Source organism: Doryrhamphus excisus, chromosome 9 (assembly GCF_030265055.1).
Source record: "Doryrhamphus excisus isolate RoL2022-K1 chromosome 9, RoL_Dexc_1.0, whole genome shotgun sequence".
Lineage (NCBI taxonomy): Eukaryota > Metazoa > Chordata > Actinopteri > Syngnathiformes > Syngnathidae > Doryrhamphus > Doryrhamphus excisus.
Window position 1 is genome coordinate 5441593 of NC_080474.1, and position 21930 is coordinate 5463522.

Consider the following 21930-nt stretch of genomic DNA (forward strand, 5'->3'; position numbering starts at 1 on the left):
CACAAACTTCCTTATATGGGCGTGTCTGTAAGCAGATAAGCATTCTGCTCTTCCCCAAGCTCTGCCTCTTCCACCCTCTCCTCTGTGTACTTGCTAGCAAAGCCACATTTGTGTACAATTAAAAAGTATTGGACAAAAGCGCTTCCATACAGGGGGCGGGGTTGCTAATAGCCGTTTCCCACCACAATTAGTGGCTACTTTCACTTACCGATGATGTAAAAAATGATAAAATGCTAAAGCTACTTACTATTGAGAGTCTTGAAGTAACCTCTTCTCTTGAAAAACTTTCGGACTGTACAGTCAGTCTCTACTTCTGGATCGGACTCAGGATCCAACACATATGGCTGTATGTTAATAGCGGACATTTTAGAAAGATAAATCGTAATTTCTTATCAACTCCTATACCGTTAGCTAGCAGCACAAAACGGAACTCCTTTTAAGTATTCGTGAGTGTGACCAACCACAGTGGGCGGTGGGTGGAGTGCATTAAAAAAGGCAACCACAAAATCCAACGAAATACAGGTGAATAGGTGCAGATTCTGGAAGAACTATAAAGCTTTGTGTGCTGGTTATTGTGTGTAGCTGTTCTGTAGGAGTCCACAACTCAATACAAAGGGCAGAAAAAATCATATTGGGTCCCCTTTAAGCACCAATACTGTTTCAAAAGTAGCAATTTGGCACCAGTATCGGATAAGCTGATTTGTCTTCATGTACCAGTTCAAAATAAATTTTATTGTCAGAATCTTTATACAGTGCTAACAAAAAATGCTAGACAGTAGACACCTATTTATTCTTGTATTACTGAAAAAATGAAAATATATATCTTGTAGGAGCATCCTGTCGTTATTACCAAATTCATTTGTGGAGCCCGGGAGGTGGAAGTGGATGCTGTTGCCAAAAGTGGAAAGGTGATAAATTACTGATACTTGATGTTTTCGCAATGCTGCACAATAGGTATTTTAGCGTTGAGAGTATCGTTTTGACAAAATATATATGTATATAATAATAACCTTGTGTGTTTGATACTACCTTCAATATGTAATATGTATTATTAACTGACTTCATAAAAAAAGTTTCTACCTACAAGATGTAAGACATCTAGCTCCTGCAACAGTAGGATGAAGTTATGTTACTGTCACTAAATTGTGTGTGTGTGTGTGTGTGTAGGTGCTGGTCCATGCAACAACAGAGCACGTAGAGGATGCCGGTGTTCATTCAGGAGATGCTACCCTAATGCTGCCAACACAAACCATTAGCCAAGGGTCCTTAGAAAAGGTCAGTAAGGTTGTCACCCCCCTCCCCTACCTCCCCTCACCGCTCCCTATACTTTGCCGTCAAACAAGCTTTTACAGCAAATATCAATTTGCTCTCTGGGTGCATTGCTTGCATTGTCTAATATTTGTTTCCTTATCCATTTAGGTCAAGGTGGCCACCCACAAAATAGCTAAAGCGTTTGAGATATCAGGGCCATTTAACACTCAGTTCTTGGTAAAAGGCAATGATGTCATGGTAGGTCATCTTTACGCTCATGGCTGTATGATAATGCATAGATGTCTGGCGATCTATGTGAACTTATTTTTACTGTGACTTGTATGCCCTTTTAGGTGATAGAGTGTAACCTGCGGGCATCACGCTCCTTTCCTTTTGTATCAAAAACACTTGGGGTGGACTTTATCAATGTGGCAACCAAAGTGATGGTTGGAGAGCCTGTGGATGAGGCCATCCTACCCTCGCTAGAGAAACCCATCATTCCTGTAGACTACGTGGGCATCAAGGTGAGACTGGGGAGCATTTACAGAGGTTCAACTGGATGAGTGTGATTGTAAAAAATGAACATGATGTCTCATGGGTCCTTGGATATTTTATTAATAACAACATAAATGCCATTTAAGGCAAACTTAAGGCAGTTTGGTTGTCCCTCAAATTATCAAGTCAATTTGAAACACAATAAAACATTGTGAGCTCGGCCTTGTAAGTCAAAGCAGCACACACAACCTGTGAACTTGAAAAAGAAAACATTTTATACAGTTGGTTCAACTGTTTTGTTACTGGGGTTGCAGATGCCCTCTTCAGTGGAAGCACCACTTCCAATTTATGGAACATGTGGTATTTGAACCTTAACTTTGGTTAGTGCTGCTCAATTACAGGTTATGCACAGTGTAAATATCCCTGAAATGTTAAATATGGATGCACATTTGAAACCCACTATTCAATTGGCTGTACTTTATTGGCAAGTTATGTTCACATGATGTTGCACGAGTAGATATATTTTTACTCCTCTCTAATGCAAATCAGCTGACATGCCGAGGGGGAAAAGATTATTTAAACCCCTGCTGATCTATGAACCATACAGCATTTTTGGTAGGTTTATTTTAACACACACACACAGAAAATATATACAAATAAAATATATAAAGTTTGGGCACCCCTGATCATTTTCAAGATTTTGCTTTATAAATCACTGGTTGTTAACACTCCATAACACTTCCATAAATTGGTGTTTTTTTTTATCCTATAACGTTTACCAACTGTTACAAAGTTGAGTTTGCATCTAGCGGCACAAACTAGAAGTCCTGTTTAGCACTTAGGGTTGTGACCATCCACAGTGAAGTGGGCATAATTGGAGGCCGGCCGTGGGTGGAATACACTAAAACATACTGTTTTCGCAAGAAGCACGAAATCCAAAGAAATACAGCTGAATAGGTTCAGAATCTGGAAGAACTAGAAAGCTTTCTGTGCTGGTTATCATGTGTAGCTGCTCTATAGGAGTCAACAACTCAATACAAAGGGACGAAAAAATTGCATAATAGCTTCAGCTTACAGCTATTTCAACTTTCTCTTGTAATTCTGGCTTTATTCCCACAATATTTTTGATTTTATTCTCTGAACATTACAACTTTTGCAGGAGGCTTTTAAATTAATTAACAAGGGATAAAATAATTATTTTCCTTGCTATGTGACAATATACAATTACATTAATGCTGTGTTATGATTGGTCAGCACAGCGGGTATTTCATCCAGATACTTTGCAGGTTCTGCTTAAAAGGGATCACATTACAAATACGGCATTTATTACCTCTTCACCTGAGAATGGTTGGAAATGGGGGGGTTGTCATAGGGGCTGTCTCAGACCAGCTGGGAGGCTTACTTCTTAGATTGGATATGGGAACGTTGATGTGTCGCCAGCTGTTCGAAAGCCATTTTTTCAAAGTAATTTCTCTCTTTAATTACGGCTGAGCTGCTGTAACAATGGTTGTCGTTTGAAGCTAGTCAGGCAGGTATAATCCCCCACTTTCACCGCGACCTAAACTTTTCAATTTCTAGTCTGCATGCTGGTGAGGAATATTAATCAGAGTTCTAAATGCACATTTCCCCAGGCTTAAAGACTTCCAGAGTTGACCTGTAGTATATGAATGTATGATGTGGACCCTTCCCAAAGACATTTCAATTGTCCAACACAAGTGTGGTTGATTACTTCCTGCTTGTTGGGCACAAACTGCCGGAATTAGACAGACAAAAAAACCTTAAATGGCAATCATTGAAATTCCCTCTTAGGTGTCTCAGCTTTACTATGCATCAAGTAATTTCCATTCACAACTCCTAATCATAATCACTTGGGCTTGCTTTCCTTTTCATTCTGAAATGAAGGATTATATATGAAATGAAACATTATATCATGTTGGGGGGGGGATTAATAGCCCTGTTGAATTTATGACGCATTCCAGTGCATGCGCATAATGTTCCCAGTACATGTACATCACAGACTAGTTGTTTCACCGAATTTTTTCAGTACTTTATTTTTATTTTTTACAGCATATGAACATGTATTGTGTTCTGCGTCCCTGATATAGACCATTGTCAATCAATCTCCTCCGTACCTTCCTGTGCCGTACACAATGTGTTTGGCTTGCCAAATTTACGTAAATGTTTGATCGCTAGCAGTGTGACTCTGAAGTGCTGATTGTTCAAGTTTTGTTCTCGAGAACACCCACAATTTTTAGTAAACGTTCTGCACCTTCAAATGCACGTTCTGTCTCACCGAAAAGGGGGTGGAGGCAGAAGTTGCGGCTGTAGGGCGTCATTATGGAAGGAGGAAGAAAATACATGCGACTGGAGCAATACAGTATGTTTTAACACGGATATAAAAACACTACAGTACAGTGGAATGGCGCCAGGATGACGAAGAGGCATTGTCATAGTGTGAAGAGTGAAGTACTCATAGGTTAATCATTAAAATTCAAATGAATGTTAGAAAATGTGAGAAAATGTTAAGACCGGTCTGATAAAAGCCTAAAAAAAGTTTTTTGGGGGTATTACAGCCTTAAAAAACATAATAATTGTAAAGAAAAAGTTGTCTACTTGGCAGTTTTCATTTATTGCACGCTATTTTGGGAACCTATCCAGAGTACAGAACGCCATACTCGGGTGTCTCTCACAAGGTAGATGGTGCTTAAGGGTGTTTCCACATTATCACCATGTGGTTTGTTTTAAATTAAAAGTGTGAAAATAGAAACTGAACTTGGTTATGAACCAAACTAACTTGATAAGGCGTTCTTGGTACACTTCCAAACTAACGGCAAACTAGAGGTTTCAAACTCAACTTACCTGCAGGCCGCTGGAGGTACAGTCTGAAGCTGAGCTGCACCAAGTATTCCACAAAAAGTCGAAAACATAAATATAAAAATATATCGTAGTATCGCTAGGAGTGCCTTCATTGTAAAAGTTCCTAAAGTAAGTTAGAGTTGTTGTTTATTATTGTCCATAATAGTAGTTGCTGACATTTTTGTGTCAGCACCATGATCGTAGTCATTAGTGCCAGGGTGCACAGGCCAAACTAAGAATAAACTTTGATGTCAAGTAGTGGGAGACCCTTGCTTTAAAAGGTTCACTTGTGATGATAAAGCAATCCAACTGTTGCTCCAACTGGCAAGTGATGTTTCAACCTTAACCGCATAGTGGTGACATATGGAGGCCGACACTGACAAAATCCCATGTCTTCAATTTAGCATGTGTAGTAGTATTAGTATTAGCATGCAACATATAGAATGCACTGTCGAATGAAATCTGAGTGAAAAAACAGCTCTCAGTTCAACATACATGCATTGACATACTGTCACAGCCAAAATATTGGCATCCCAACGATGCCATGCCTGTATGGAATGCATTGGTTTTCAAACTGGGTGGGGTGTTACGGCGGGTCTGGGGAACCATTGGTCTGATATATAAATAAAAAGGCTTCAGCATACCCCTGCAACCCTAATGAGAATAAGTGGCATAGAAAATGGATGGATGGACATTCTTCCACCTTTCATTGTCCCATCTTTTGTGCTTTCGTGCAATTTCCAAATGACCAATTTTGTGGCGTTGAAGGAGATAAGGCCTTTGAAGATGTTTTTGTTCTTAATAACCTTCTCTCACTAATGGTGCTCATGGTGTTGTTATTGGACTGCACTTGGCACCAGTAACAACCTTCATTCAGGCTGAGAGTGGTCATGTGTCTTGACGAACAGCCAGTGGGATCCTCTGACTCAGTGCCGATGATTGGTGTTGCACTAGACTTTTTTGTTCCATAACCCTCAGGATCTTTTACATTTTTTTAAATTCATGTCTTACTGTGTCTAACCTCAGCAACAATGGCCTCGCTTGTGCAGTGCAACAATCTGACCACAGTCAAAGACAGAAGTTTTTTTTTGCCTTTGCCATCAAGAGACCATGACAGTGTGAATACAGAATATTCATTCATTTTCTACCACTTATCCTCACGAGGGTCGCGGGCGGTGCTGGAGCCTATCCCAGCTGTCTTCGGGACAGAGGCGAGGTACACCCTGGACTGATCGCCAGTCAATCACAGGGCACATATAGACAAACAACCATTCACACTCACATTCATACCTATGGACAATTTGGATTAACTTAGCATGTTTTTGGAATGTGGGAGGAAACGGGAGTCCCCGGAGAAAACCCACGCATGCACGGGGAGAACATGCAAACTCCACACAGAGATGGCCGAGGGTGGGATTGAACTCGGGTCTCCTAGCTGTTATGTCTGAATACAGAATATGACAGTGGATTCACATTTTGCCAAGATTTTGCCTTTTAACGGCTGTGGTCTTCAACTTTTGATCAGCTGCTGAACAGCCTGTTTCACTTTTATGCTTCATATTTTTTCCCTCTCACTCTCATTCGTCCCATTCGTTATTTTGCATTTTGAAGCTCCTTATATCCAACAAAGCATAATGTAAATTCTGGCAATTTTTCAACTGCTCTTAAAATTTTGATCAGGAGTGTAGTTGGTTCTTAGTGAAGTCCGACAGCCACCTGTTCTGTGAAGGATATGCTCTGTCAGTCCAATCCGCAATTCAGAATCTCTGTCATTCATTATCATTGTTCTTTAATGTAACAAAGTTATCTGGTACATGTGATGTATGTGATTAGCATGTAAAGTGAAGAATCCATGCACTTTTTATTCATATATTAAATTTTATCATCGTTGGGATGCTAAAATATTCATCTTGCCAGGCACTTGTATTGTTGTTCAAAAGTTGTTACTTCTGTCTCTGACTGTGTTCGCTGTCAGACACAATATGGAGTGGAAATGTTTGACTTTATTATTTTCTTCAGCTTGGCTGGTGCCCGGAGATAAAATTGTCGAGGAGCTTTCACAATTCCTCTGTCTCTAAGGCGTAGGCGGTTAGTGGGGATATGGAGATGGGGAAGGTCTGTTGTTGTGTATTGGGCTTTGTGCTGCCAGAGACACGCCATTACAAAATTGCAACACTAACCATTATAATGGAGACACAGGGGTTTTGTTTTTTCTGTATGCTGTTCATGGAGACATTTTTCAAGTTTTTTAAATCTGAATGTTGCAATAGTGTGCAAAAGGGGGCATATATTCTATATTGTAAACTAAGGAGTGCTACTCAATGTCTTTTGACATCTCATAAATAAATACTACTGTTTGACAGGTGATAGTTTTTCTTTTACTGGCTCTTGCTTCATCAGTCATACTAGAGGCCATATCAACAGCGGCAAGCAGTATTAATTCTTCAGTGATGGTATGGGGCTTTTTACACAGAGCAACTCCATATACCACTTTATATGTGATGCCATATGACATTTGCCTGTGTTGGTAAAAGTCCTCTGCTGTGCACGACAGCTAAGAAGTTTCTTTATGAAGAATGCAACAGGCTCACAGTCACTAAAATGTACGATAGCAACAATGAAAAAAACAAAAACTGTGTCTATTCCCCAACAGGCACCTATGTTCTCTTGGCCCCGCCTGAGTGATGCAGATCCTGTACTTCGCTGTGAGATGGCTTCTACTGGAGAAGTATGTCTCTTTTAAGTATCTACATGTTATTTACACCCGTTTTGTTTGTTGTCAGGTTGAACTACATGTTATACAAGGTACCAGTGGGGTCTTAAAAAGATTAAAATGCAATTTTGTGGCTGTATAATGTCTTAAATTCTTTTTAAAGTGTATTTAAAAAAACTACAAACATGATTTTCAAAGCTGTAAAATGTGTCAACTTTATTTTTATTAAAAACAAATGCATACACTTCAGTTTTGTTTTGATTTTGAGGACAATATACCATAACTACATTACACTATGGAGCTAATATTAGTTATAACTTTGGTTTCTGGTGTTAGATTAATATCGTCATGTCTTTTGTACTTTTTTGCCAGTATGGAAATTAGTCTTAAATTGTATTCATTATCATCCTAAAAAGGTTTTAAATTTAACTTGTTGAAACCTGCAGACCCTGATTATACTTCAGATTAGTTTTGCACGATTGTTTTTTCTAATCGATGCCCATAACTTTCTGCTTACCAAGACCAGACCCATACCGATATGATAACTGATACTATATTTATTCGATACAACTGTAATTTGTGCATAGCTGGAAGTAAAAAAAAAGAAAAAAACTATTTTCATGGCTGGTTCACTAAGATTGTGCCTTTACATTTTTTTAACAATTTTTTTCCCACAATCTATAAGCATATAAGTAATTTCTATTCTCTTGAATTTGCAGGTGGCCTGTTTTGGACCAAACATTTATTCAGCCTTTCTAAAGGCGATGCTTTCTACAGGCTTTAAGCTTCCACAGAAGGGAGTGCTAATTGGGATTCAGGTGAGGCATCTTCGACTATGTATAACTAGTTGTATGTATAACTAACAGGTGGCCTTCAACTGTTAAGCGACCAGGTACTCTTTATAGTTCCATAATAGTGATATGTGAACTGTACTCTCGTACATAGGGTACCCTTAACCAGCCTGAGCTTCTCTAAACAGCTGTAGAATCATAATTAATGGTTTAATGTGTTGAAAAGAAAAAAACACTGACAAAAAGCCTGCCTCTGTACTGTTTCATGTCACCACATACACGAGTAATTAAATCCTGCTGTCACGACTGGACTGTCAAACTGTGAGTTTGACTAATCCAACTTTAACAAAGCACTCATTACAAAGCTGTGTAATTGGCACCCTTGGGGAAGTGGTCCACTTCAAGGCAAATGCCTGGGGTCACAGACACAGCCCAACATGGCTGACAGATCCAGAACACAGCAGCAGTACCGATGCAAATTTACCTCCTGGGTCTAGTCAGTAGTGGAAGATTCTGGCGTGAAGGTTAAACTGTTTGGTCAACAGTTACTTTTTTTGGTCTTGGCAAAATAAGTCCATCATTGATGAATGAAACTTCTTTAGTAATATTTGACAAAGGTCTGTCAACACTAACATTGGTTTAGGGGATTATTTAGCTATCACATCTTTAGAACGCAGCAAGTTCAACATGTCTGTTTTTTTCCCCACAGCATTCATTTCGACCTCATTTCCTGGCCACTGCCTATCAACTGAAAGAGGATGGCTTCAAGGTATGAACTGAAAGTTTTATCTTCATGTATTTCATGTATTGACCAAATTTCCTTCACTGTCTACTGAATCTATTCAATGGATTTTACCATATACATATATATATATATATATATATATATATATATATATATATATATATATATATATATATATATATATATATATATATATATATATATATATATATATATATATATATATATATATATATATATATATATATATAATATGGCAAATTTTGAGTCAGCTCTTACACAATCTCTTATACACTGACTTGGTTATTGTATCGTTTGTGTAACTTTTGCATTTGGTTGAATTTTGTTTTGAACAAATGTAGTCTTTAATCCAGGGGTGGCCAAAGTGTGGCCCTGTGTTGTGGCCTCAGTTTTAGAACACCCGAAGTTTTCCACGTTCATTCATTCATTCGTTTTCTACCATTTATCCTCACGAGTGTAGCGGGGGTGCTGGAGCCTATCCCAGCTGTCTTCCCAGCTGTCACAGGCCACATATAGACAGACAACCATTCACACCCACATTCATACCTATGGACATTTTGCAGTCGCCAATTAACCTATAGCTATTAGCTATACACTTGGTACTATACACTTGTGAACATCAGTTGAACCACTTTGTACTGGAGAAAGTAATTAAAATAGCAAGACAAAAGAGAATTAACAACGGAAGAGAGACATACCATCTTAACACTTAAAAATCAAGGTTTTCCTCCAGAGAAATTGGAGCGTTCTGAAACTATTGATTGGTGGTTTGGTAAAGTAAATTTAAAAAAATCAAATAATTAAAAGCAACAATGGGGAAAATTATTTTACAGGAGTTAAGTCTGAATATTAAGATAGAAAAAGTTGTAATTTAACTCAAACAAGTCATAATTTTTAAGAAAAACTTCAACAAAATATTATGAGGAAAAATAATCCCATCTATATGTGATGCTTTACAAAATATCAAAATGGCCATTGCATCATTGTATGTCAGTATGTTTGGTCTTTCTGGAAAAAAAATGGACTCTGCTGCCTGAAAACCATAAATCAGTGTGCCTATGTATCTTACTACTATTAAATGGGTTTTGCTGTTTGATGTCCTGCAGCTTTATGCTACTGAAGCCACTTCGGCTTGGCTATGCGCAAATGAAGTACCGGCCACTCCAGTAGCTTGGCCCACTGAGAATGGAGGACAAACCAGTTTGCCCAGTATCAAGAGGTTGGGAAGCATTCTTTTCTTATATACTGAAGTCACTTACTGTATGTAGCACTAGCAATATGGAAAACAAAGTCTGCCTGTAAAAAGTGGAGCCAAACATCCCCAAAGGGGTGCTAAAGTTATAAGTAAACCTTCTTTAAATTCCAAATTAGGATATCTGATCAGCATATGATGCTGAGATCTGAGGGCAAACCTCCTTCATTATCTCTCTTATATGCTGCCAAGATCAAAGAAGGAGCAGCAGACTCAGAAGTCCACTTCATTGCATTTGGGGATAAATATGGAAAGTCTTCTACCACAGCAACATCACAGCAATGTCAAACTGTCTAGCAAGGATACCAAAAAGGTGCCTGGACTAGATTTACTTTATTATTAAATAATAATGATGAATTGTTATTCTTTTATACATTGTAGTTAGTTTTTTCATTAGAATTTAAAAAATGATGGAGTTTAAATAGTCTCGAAGGTAAACCAAATAACTGCCTGGATGAGAGTAATATTATTATTATTAAATAATAAGAAAATATTTATACAGTACATACATATCAGTACATATCAGTCCGTTTTTTATGCCACTTACCTTCACTCAGGTAGGCTGGAGCCTATTCCAGCTGTCTTTGGGCGAGAGGCGGGGTACACCCTGGACTGGTGGCCAGCCAATCACAGGGCACATATAGACAAACAACCATTCACACTCACATTCATACCTATGGACAAATTGGAGTCGCCAATTAACCTAGCATGTTTTTGGAACGTGGGTGGAAACCGGAGTCCCCGGTGAAAACCCACGCATGCACGGGGAGAACATGCAACCTCCACACAGAGATGCCCAAGGGGCCTACATGTTAACCACTCGTCCACTATGCTAGGATATATACAGTTTTCATTTAAAAAGTACTAAATTAGTGATATAATTGTTATAAATATTCTGATATATTATATTGTAATAAATTGTTTTTCTTATCATTTTTAATAAACAATACTAAATGAGTAAAGTAAATGTTTGTGTAATTGTTATTAGACAATTCAACTTTAATGTTTACACTTGAATATGAAATAGTATGTAATAAACCAATGTCAAACAGTCGCTGTTTCTTTAGTTGTCAATAAGGAAAAAGGAAGTTTTAAAGTTGGTAGCTGTGTAATAATGTTGATGTACCCTGAAGGTTACTTTACTTTTAGGGCAATGCCTCCACAAAGATGTTATGGCCATGCTACAGTGAGACCATCTGTTTGGAAATGAGCTTGTGCAAGGATTAGAACATCGACACACACACACACACACACACACACATGAATGTGTATGGCATCAGCTGTGTGAGGTGGCACGGAGGCCGACACTTTATAGAGGTCTCTGACCTGTGTTGTCCCTGTCATCAGTCCTTCAGACCACTCACGTCACTCTGCATTAAAATGTCAAAGTGGTAGAGTAAGAATAATACTCCAAAAGAAAAATACTGCAAGGTAGCTGAATTAGGTAACAAGCATTTAAAGAACAAATTAAGCAACACGTGTAGTTCCGTAAGGCGCATTGGACTCTCATTAAACTCACCCATTTAACGGATTAACAACAATGTGTTGTTTACGTGGCACAAGAGATTCCAATCTCCTAATGAAAACAGCAGCTAAAGTCTTCATATTGGCTGTTTTTTTATGCATCTGTTTGAATTGTAGTCCACCAGGCATAACATAGCATCATAAAAATAACTGATGCTGCAAACACCTGTGTAGAAAATGAGCAGTTAATTGTTTTTTTTTTCAATCCTGTGCTGTGCCAGAAGCAATGTGAACAGTGTTTTTATTTAGCTAATCAGGCATACACATTAAAAAGCGCCACAACAAACTTCCAACAAGGTCTTACCTACTGATGCATACACAAAGTTGTAGGGGTCATCCTTATCATGCTTGTTCGATCCAAAATCTTAAGCTACACAGAAATAATCCTTTGTTGCCGGCTGACCTGAGGTCTGTGCTGACGTGCGATTTGATGTTTATTGCGACTTTAGATGCTGAATTTGGAGGTTGGACGGTATGCATATTTACACCATGACTTTCTGATCTCTGAGACTTCTTTTGATGTTATAGTTTGATCAGCGAGGGTCATATTGACCTGGTAGTGAACCTGCCTACCAACAATACACTCCACTGGAAGGATAACTTCCTCATTCGCAGGATGGCTGTTGACCATGGCGTACCCCTCATCACTAATTACCAGGTCAGAAAATTACACTCCAGCTTTTTCCATCATGTTTTACATTGTTTCCTTTTAGGAAGATGCAAGAGTCAGAACAGGGTGTTAATTATTTCATTTGTAGTAAAGTTCCTTACCTTAATTAATAGTTACAGTGTGCACCACACTTTAGGGCCAGGCAGTGGGGGGGTATGTAGCTGATCAGCCTGGACAGACATGCATGCACATACACCGTGCAAAATGTTATTTTTAATTTATAAACCATATATGATCTCTTATATTGGTTATCTTGTTTAGTCAGAGTCTGTTAAGTGTTTGGTATGGATGTGATTTGGTGACATATTCTTACACTATGTTCTTAGATGTTTTGATGACTTGAAATAAGCTTGGTTTGCCTGTGATTGTTTTCTCTGCATTGTAGGTGGTGAAACTATTTGCTGAGGCAATTTGCTATGCGAGTGAGCTGGACTCTACCAGTCTCTTCCACTACAGGCAGAGAGAAAGCCAACACAGAGGATCCGGGCAGCAAGGCTAGAAGCTCAAGTACTGTGCTTTTTGTTTTTGTACAAATTTTATCTGATTCCTATATGTCAGGACGACACATAGGGAGTCAGTATGTCAACAGATACTTTGACCAAAATGATCATTTCTGGCTGGTTTCAAAGGTACTCGTTGCTTCGCCCTGCTCATCTTCCAAGCTTACTTAGCCTTTTCTAACATGTCCTTCTAAAAAAGCAACATGTTGTACTTTTGTATAGGACACTATAAGCCTGGTTCCAATTAACACCTAAAGCACGGTTGTTTTTGTGAGTTTGATGGCACTGAATCGTGGCCAGGTGTGACACGAGCACACTGCAAGATTATTACTGTCACTTTCAGAAGATCAGGGATCTGCTAGTTATGTGTACTGTACTGTTAAAACACTGTGATTTCGGAGTATCTGTGAATATGACATCGGTGATGACTGTGTGCGTGGCTTCATGCAGAGAGGGCAGTGGAGTTTGCTGGTGTTGTTTTGGCATGGCAACAGCTTGACAGTAGCTCCTTTTGATTTTGCAATAAAGCGCTTGTCCAACTCCTCATCCACGGACTCTAAGCATGCCTTTATGGACCTTGCTTTGTGTACTGAGGATTGTGTACTCATGATGGAACAGTATGGGGTCTTCCCAAAACTGTTCCCGCAAAAGCAGAAAGGTCCTGGTAAAGCTACGACGCATGGGGGATGAAGAGATTCCTGATTAACGTGAAATAAGTCTCAAATACAATTACAAGAATGACACTACTATAATTAAGAGGAAAAATAATGCCATTTTAGTAGCATTTAGAGAAGAAGTTCTACAAAGACGAACAAAACGGGAACTGCACTTTGAGGGGAATTTTGCCCATTATTAGCAATTCTTATGTGAAACGTATTTATTTCCCTTTTCTGTGCATTATAACACGAGAAAACTAGTTAATATGATCTAGCTAACAATACATGTTATTGGGATACACCTATTTTGACTATGAAGCCTTGAAAAAACCCCTTGAACAACGTTGCATCGTTTGATATACATGCTGTGATCATGCATTAACACGTACACTGACAATAACATTTAATAGTAGCAGTATTTGGATGATTTAAAACACACCAGGAACTTCTTTTCTAGGCGCATTGATACACATATTTATGCTACTTCCATCACCAACACCGGTATAGATACAGTGACAACAGTTACTATGTCCGCTCTCATTGGGATGGCAAGACGTGTGCGCCAGTCCTCGGGTAAAAAATGCTGATGGCAAACGAGTATATTGTTGAGTCTTTGTAGCAAAAAGCAAAGATCAAAGATCATACTTCACCTATGTACGTATATCATAAAGCTGATATACTGTGTTTAACGTCTTAGCCTATTAAAAAATCATCCTTTCATTTTTCACTATGTGGTCATGATGGAAAAGTCTGGACACCCCTGGTTTAATGTTAATATAAAGCCTTCCTTTTGTACGCCTTATGTAAATATGTACGACTTTAGACTGATAAAATCACATAAACATAAACATGCCTAAATGTTTGCTTTTGTAATTGCATATTAAGAATGTGATTTTCAGAGTAAGTACTTTCAGAGTACTTTCTGACTTTGCAGTGTAGTGTAGTCCTAATAAATGGGAATATTTTCTGATGTTTTTGAGCACAATCTTGGAAAACATTTTGCACTTAAAAGCCTTTTACCTGGTGAGACGCTATTGAAGGACTTTTATGACTTGCCAGCTCCAGGTGATGCCCGAAGGTCAGTAGAGAAGTCCGTGATTGACAGATGAAAAAAGCGGTATGGAGTTGGAATGATTTGACATGAGCACAGCCCCCAAAAGCAATGCCTCTCCTCTTTGCTTGAGGCCAGCAGCTGGAGGCTACATTAGTGGAGGCTGAAACTCTAAACTTACCACTAAAGGCTCTGTTGCATTGTGGGTAATGCAATCTGTAAATCAGCTGTGGTTCTGCTGCAATTTGTTTTTCTCTATCCAAGGGCCAATGATGCGTAGTACTTTCAACTAAAACAAGCATCTTGGGTATGGGAGGAAAAAAATCAAGCTATATTTAGACTCAACAGAAATCTAAACGCATGCTCGTATTTCTCATGAGCTGAACTCAAAGACCTAAATCTTTCTCAAATATTGTTAGTGTTAGTGAGCACTTTTCCATCCTAAGACGTCGATTAGACAGCATGATTATTACACAGGTGTACCTAAGGCTGGCCACAATAAAAGGTCACTCCAAAATGTGCAAGCCTGACCTTTAAAGAACTCCAAGAGTAACCTGAGAGAGCAAAGTATGATACGACAACATTTTATCATTCATTATTTTGTCAATTAATAAGCCAGTAAAGACACGCTAGCATATGTGAAAATGTCAGGTGTTCTGCAGGCACCATAACTGAATAGATCCGCAGGAAGGGCACATCCTTTCGAGCCCCTGCGTACCCATACTGTACTGTTTTCCTCGATCTCTGTACACAGGCGTGGAAAATCGGTACATAGCTGTATGGAAGCAAAGGCTCCATACCAAAAAATACAAACACATACCATTTCACCCCTAAATCAATCAACAAAGGAAAAACTTTCTATACTCTTCTCACCTGCATCACAGCAGTGCTGTTATGAAATATGTACACACGCATGAAGCAACCTTTGGTCAGTGAAGCTTCAGGTTCAGTCTGAGATTTTCAAAGTCACAGAATGTGCCACCTTTTGATATTATATCACCATGGTAACATTCACTATAGACCTGAGCTCGTGAGCAGGTTTTGACAGAGATGGGGATCAAAACATGGCTGCTTGAAAAACAGATTAATCATCCTGGAAAAGGCAGGAATACAGGGATTGAAGAAAAACAAAAAAAGATCAATGTGCCACAGTGAAAATGCGTCATAATTATTTGGGTTTCCATTGGACATTCTATTAAATGGTAAATGTCTGCTAAAGCCTTGGTCACTAATGGACCTACAGTTTCTTTGGCTGGTCAATGTTTTGGTGTTCCTGCATTCATAGTTGGGTGACCATGAAGAAGTAAGATCTTGACCCACATGAAGGATGTACGAAATATGTGAACGTTAGTATGTGGGGTGCACATGTGGTGGCCAACACAAAAGTGCGACCCATAAAAATATTGCCATTTTGCCCAAACCTGACACGGGCAAAACGTACACAAGACACCCATTGGCCCTACAGACGACGCACAAAGAAGACATGAAAAAAAACACAAGCGCCTGTAAAAATTGCTTGATGTGACCTCTATGGCTGGTCTGGGGCCAATCTACGGCTTGAAAAGCCTTGTCACACGTCCATGCGTTTCTTGCATTCTCGTGTTTCCGACCACAGGAGCCCGTACAACCGGTTTAAGCAAACCCTCACATTTTGCACACAAATGAATCTACTTTAAACATTGTGCTTAAAAAGACTCCGCCGAGTCGGAGTTCTTTGCTCTTTACACACCCCATCGTGGTGTGTGTTAAATACCATTGTGACAGCAAGACATCACCCCATTAGCTATGATGGCTTCTCATTCCTGTAGTCATTGTGTAGCCTAATTGTTTCTCACGCCATCAAACAGTTTGAGTCACCATCTGTGATCGGAAATTGTTGCAATAATGCGTTACCATGCTGCTGCGATGGAGTTACCTGTTGTTTGACAGGTTATGTTCACCACATGTCTTTTGAAAGTATTTGCATATTGAGATGTAATAATAGTTACTTTAAGGAGAAAATATTTCTGCACTGACACTATGATAACAATACCATTCTACGTTAGTTATTTCTGATATTAATGATTTTTTTTCCTGGTATCCAGCTAAATTTAGAACATTCTTTACAACTTCTGACAGTCTTTATGAGTGACAATTCTAAATGAAAACTAGGACTATGAATCCAATGTACCCACTAAATATCAGAACATTGAAGAAACCATTACCAGAATAGCTCAAATGGAAAGGATAAATGTATCCGTATTTCCATTAACATCACTTGTTATTCGGTGTACTAATGTGTTCTCTGCTGTTGTTCTCTTTTAGTTATTTGAGTATTGGTGAATACAGAAGGATTCACAGCATTTGTAATTAAAACACAACCTTAATAATTAGTTTGTCTCACTTAAACATTACTATTGTGAAGTAAACTGTACTGTTTGCCACTTCTCATGACACATGGCTAAGACAAAAAAAGCCAATACAAAATGTTTCAATGCAGTGGTTTAATTGTTTTCTGTCATGCAGAAGTTTTTTTTTTCCTGCAGGAAGTTGCTGTTGCTAATGGGATACATAATCTGCCACGTACGTTTTGTAGGGTGACCATATTTTGGTTACCAAAAACCAGGACACTCGGCCAAGCAATGAGATACTCAAATGATTCTTGACGATTACTCAAAGATGCCTTACTTATAATACATTTAGTTGTCTGAGTATGCTTCCTGTGTATGGATAGAAAATCGATACAATGACCAAACTGCTACCACTCCACCTCGACTGGACAAGTACTACCAAAATACTACACCGAAAGTCACACATTCTAAAGGAAGAAAACAAAGTTAAGTTTTGAAATGTAACCAATATATTTGGGAAAAAAATGGGCCCTATATAGTTACATGAAGTTGTGACTTTCAAGTATCAAAAGCATCAATATTTTGATTTGAGAATCGGTTTTAGAGCATGAAGAGCTGGTATTGAAAATATCGATATTTCAGTGCACATCACTAATTTTTTATCACTTTCTGAAAAAATCCAGGACAGGATGTGAAAACAGGCCATAGACAACAGGAAAAAATGTATACAATTGTAATCAAATGAATCACAGTTTTACACCAAATTAGTCATAATTAATCACCATTTGCAACTATGTGTTAGGTATGCCCATTATTACTGTATTTTATGGACAAAAAGACAAATGATGAAAAAGAATGACAAGACACAATTACAAATATATTTGTATGTATTAACAGCTCCAAATGAACTGAAAATTTACTTCCATCAGTGTCTAAAAATCTATATGCCGAACACTATTCGCTTTAAAAGTACCACAACATTTGAATCACACTTTCACAGCTTTTATAATGACCCATGAAGAGTTGCATTCAAAGACGCCAAGTAATTTAAGTTGAAAACATGCAAGCTCCACATAGTTGCACGTAGTAAATGTAAATATATAATTAGTTGTCATATTTGGAGGTGTTCAAAATCACCACGTAAATGGCTAATGCTAAACATGCTAGAACGCTAGCATGTTCATGGTATTTCCAATGTAAATTAACATTGAGCTAGCACATGTAATGTGTTTATGTTGAATGTCACAGAGAAATTGTACCTCATATATAAGTCCTAATTGATATGCTTTATTTCTGTATGTTCATCTTTACAGCGCTTTAAAGTAAAGGCTCCAAAATGGCACTCAACTGGAGTCTATTGAGAACCTTCTCTCTGATGAGCTAGCAAGTAGAGGTTAGCGGGAACAGAACAACACTGATACAGAAAGTACCCCTGCCCCTTGCCTGCTCGGCCTTCGTCCAACGCACTGCTTTAATGGAAACAACATTTCTTTCACTTTGTTCATCAAAAGCTGTTTTATCTGTGCTTTCTGTATAGGCCGGCCCTGAGCTAAAGAAGTACACAGATGAGTGAGTGCTTTAGGTCCTTTTTTAAAGATAAGCCATGTGAATAGAGCGGCTAATTAGAGAACTATATAGGGACAATACCCAATTGCTGTTTATGTCACTGAACCGCTTGGGATTCCCACAGCAAAGGTAATAACAACACTGTGAAATATTTAAACTAATTAGCACAAGTACACTGAAACTTAAATTAAATTGTCAGTTTCCTCTTCAGAGAATGACTGACACCGAGCTTGATCAATTAATTTCAAGACCCCTCCTTTTTTTTGATGAAAAGCATGATGTTGTTTCTGTTGCATAAGTGGGCATCTTTGATGTGAATCTAGGCCAAGAAAATATTTCACCATAGGCCACTGTTTGCTCTGATCCCAATTCTCTTTTCTGAAAATATCTGTCTGACCTCCCCTTGAAAAACTCCTCAACATTGTTATCGCGATCTTTCTTTATGCGACTGCGAAAATCTGTTGTTTTTTTTTTTGCAGCAGCACGATTAGATACCACCATCAATGCTGCAGAAGTCCTCTGTGATTATAAAAGTGTAGGAGGTAGGTATTTTTAAATTAATTAAACTGCAGAGCGAAAAACAACAATAACATGTTTATAACTGGTAGCACTGATGTGTATGTGTGTTTGTGTGTGTGCGCAGTTAGAGCATAGCAGGTATGACAGTCTCACAGTGGCAGCAGTGCCCACAGGGCTAATGGCTGCTTGAGTGAGTAGACAAAGACCATAATTAGATAAGAGTTCTCACTGATTAGCCCACATTACAACACAGTTAATCCCTGTCTTTAATAATCATTGGTTGTGACACGCCTCCCCTACTTCTATTTTTCTATCTCTCCAGACCACAGATGTGTCGTTGGTTTCGCACTGCAGGAGATTAGTGAAGAATGCAGGCCACACCAAATTGAAAAAAGAATGAAATTGTCTCAGTGGAAACAACCAAGAATGGTATGCACTTAGCTGTAACCCACTATGAGGTCACTGAGTTGCAGAGAATGGCAAAAAAATTAGTGTGAGGTACATCCATGACTGATGTTCCGCCTGGGCTCGGACCAGGGTTTTCAGAATGAGAGTTGAGAGCACTTGGCAGCAAGCTAAAAAGCCCAGACTGTCAACTTCTTAATGTGTCCGAGAGTGATGTTTACCAACGTAAATCCGCACCGCATGCATTACAGTCACCCCCCTAAAACCTCACTCTCATTTATGTCATGACCCAGGGCTTGAACGATGGTCCACAGTTTTTTTTTGTCTTGAGAGCATTAGGCATCCAACTAAAAGCCCAAACTTTTATTCTTAAGGTGATAAACAGTGTGGTTTACCAACAAACATCCACACAGCCTCACTCGCTGGCACATATTATACTCATCCCCCTAAACCTCACTCTCATCGGTGCTTGAACCATGGTGCACCAAATGAGAATTGCCTTAGGCATTGAGCTATGAGCAATGAGCCCAGCCTGTCAACTCATTCATTCATTCATTCATTCACAGGGCACATATAGACAAACAACCATTCACACTCACATTCATACCTATGGACAATTTGGGGTCGCCAATTAACCTAGCATGTTTTTGGAATGTGGGAGGAAACCAGAGTACCGGGAGAAAAACCCACGCATGCACGGGGAGAACATGCAAACTCCACATAGAGATGGCCGAGGGTGGAATCGAATTCGGGTCTCCTAGCAGTGTGGCCTGCGCGCTAACCACTCATCCACTGTCAACTCAATATTCAGCAATACTAAGTGTCACCAGTAGTGGCAACTGGCACCAGTTGCATAAGGAATAATTAAGGAATCATTTTCATTCACACAGTTTGTAAAGCCAATCTGAATCTATCGGTACATTCTAACGTTCGCAAAAATCCTGGTGTCATGCACAATCAAGCAATAACTGAGCAATAGGGTGTTTGTGATGAAAAAAGAAATCAACAGCAACAACATTCTAAGCCTGCAGCAACATCGCTTCACAACTTGAGCAGAAAATGAGCTCTTGATAATGTAGTAACAAACGGTATTGATTACATGCCCTATGGACAATTAGCCAACAGCATCTTATTGACTGACTACACAGGCAGCATGCTGAGTCGTGTAAAGGCCCTTTCAGGTGTTTAACCAAAGCCCCCAAGCCTCCAGTCTTTTGCATTTCTCAATCCAGTTTCACTTATTATGTATGGCATGAAATATTATTTTAGCTCAGAATTATTTGGGAAACACCAAGACACCGAGACACCAAGTGTGTGTTTCTGTGACTCTTCCAGTCTCTCTGTATCTCTGTTCCAACCTGCTGATGACACTCTGTGATACTGAGTGTTCTAGTCTAGACTAGTGTTCAGTCTGTAACTGAAAGTTAAGCTTGTGTCTGAGCGTCTGACTCAAACTGGGTTTAAGTATGTTAATTACTATCTTTTCTTAGTACTTTTGTTTATGTGTTATCCATGTGTTTTGTGCAACTCTAGTTGTGCTATGTGAGGTGGTGTCATGAAATACACCGAGCTATACATATAATAATAATATCTAACATGACTGTTTAAATACCAATTCTAATTTCAGCTAGACATTTATTGTTTGATTCATGGATCACACACCGTGTTAGACTTTAAGTTGTACAAAAAGTACTGAAGCATTGAACAGATGGGACAAGTCTATTTCAAATCTGATAGAGGAGGTCAAATTAAATTCACCCATAAAAGGTTATAGTGCATTTAGGCTTAATCTGAAATTTTAAATTGATTTTATAAATATAAAAATAAAAATAAAACTACATTTTATCTGTATATATAAGAACAGGAAGTCCTTACAAAATAAGGGATTAAAAAGAAAAAGAAACCAAACGGTCACGCAGGATAAATCCCAGCTCGTGACAGTACCCACCCCTTAAGGCCAGATCCCAGGCTTCCTAAAAAGTCCAAATTCAAAGAGGGATGGGTGATGGGCGGACTGGTGGTGGATCGTCAGTGGGACCCCTCTGGGGGACAGCCTGGACAGTGAGTGTGGAGAAGGAGGTTGGACCCCTCCGGGAGACGGCAAAGACAGTGTGCATGGTGGACCTGGCAGGACCCCTCTGGTAGACGTCCAGAATGGCATGTGAGGCGAAGCCATTAGGGAGACCCTCTGTAGTGTGGCAAAGGAGACAGGACCCTCCGGGGGTCATCCTGAACAGCAGGTCTGGTGGGTGAAGCCAACAGCGAAAGCCTTCCGGAAGACGGCCAGGACGGTGAGCGAGGTGGAGACGATGGGAAGAGGACCCCGCTGGAAGCTTGGCCGTCGAGGGACTGGAGATGGACCGCTGCAGGTCGTGGGAGAGCATTGGAGCACGACCATGGAGCAGGTGCAGAAAGTGGCTACTCCAGCTCCTGCCAGGATGGGTTTGAGAAGATGTGTGGCAGGCTTAGAGTGGGTAAGACGCTTGAGAAGCACTGGAAGCTAACCAGAAGAGAAGAAGAAGAGCAGAATATGAGAGACGAGACCCGATTGCAGGTAAAAATGTATACATTTTTATATATTTATA

At 39.2% G+C, this 21930-nt stretch overlaps 1 protein-coding gene and 1 long non-coding RNA gene across 7 annotated transcripts in view; one reads left to right on the forward strand and one right to left on the reverse strand.

Annotated features, from left to right (window-relative positions):
- The window catches only part of LOC131135904 (uncharacterized), a 28200-nt gene extending 13488 nt beyond the window's left edge, over positions 1-14712 (reverse strand). The window contains exon 1 of the long non-coding RNA XR_009131674.1: positions 14495-14712. This is a non-coding gene — a long non-coding RNA (uncharacterized LOC131135904). The remainder of the gene's footprint in view (positions 1-14494) is intronic.
- The window catches only part of cps1 (carbamoyl-phosphate synthase 1, mitochondrial), a 46884-nt gene that overhangs the window by 19713 nt on the left and 5241 nt on the right, over positions 1-21930 (forward strand). For 3 of the 6 annotated variants that reach the window (XR_009131670.1, XR_009131669.1, XR_009131671.1), the window contains exons 29-41: positions 831-908; positions 1168-1275; positions 1420-1509; positions 1605-1775; positions 7256-7330; positions 8035-8133; positions 8816-8875; positions 9979-10091; positions 12177-12306; positions 12704-12825; positions 18169-18963; positions 19065-19130; positions 19263-21899. Coding sequence is in view for 1 of the 6 variants with exons in the window: in XM_058082322.1 (XP_057938305.1) it covers positions 831-908; positions 1168-1275; positions 1420-1509; positions 1605-1775; positions 7256-7330; positions 8035-8133; positions 8816-8875; positions 9979-10091; positions 12177-12306; positions 12704-12817 (1038 nt within the window). In the remaining 5 variants the exon portion in view is untranslated. Of the gene's footprint in view, positions 1-830; positions 909-1167; positions 1276-1419; positions 1510-1604; positions 1776-7255; positions 7331-8034; positions 8134-8815; positions 8876-9978; positions 10092-12176; positions 12307-12703; positions 14204-18168; positions 18964-19064; positions 19131-19262; positions 21900-21930 lie in introns of those variants that run through there. The other 3 variants (XR_009131672.1, XR_009131673.1, XM_058082322.1) reach the window with 3 other exon arrangements.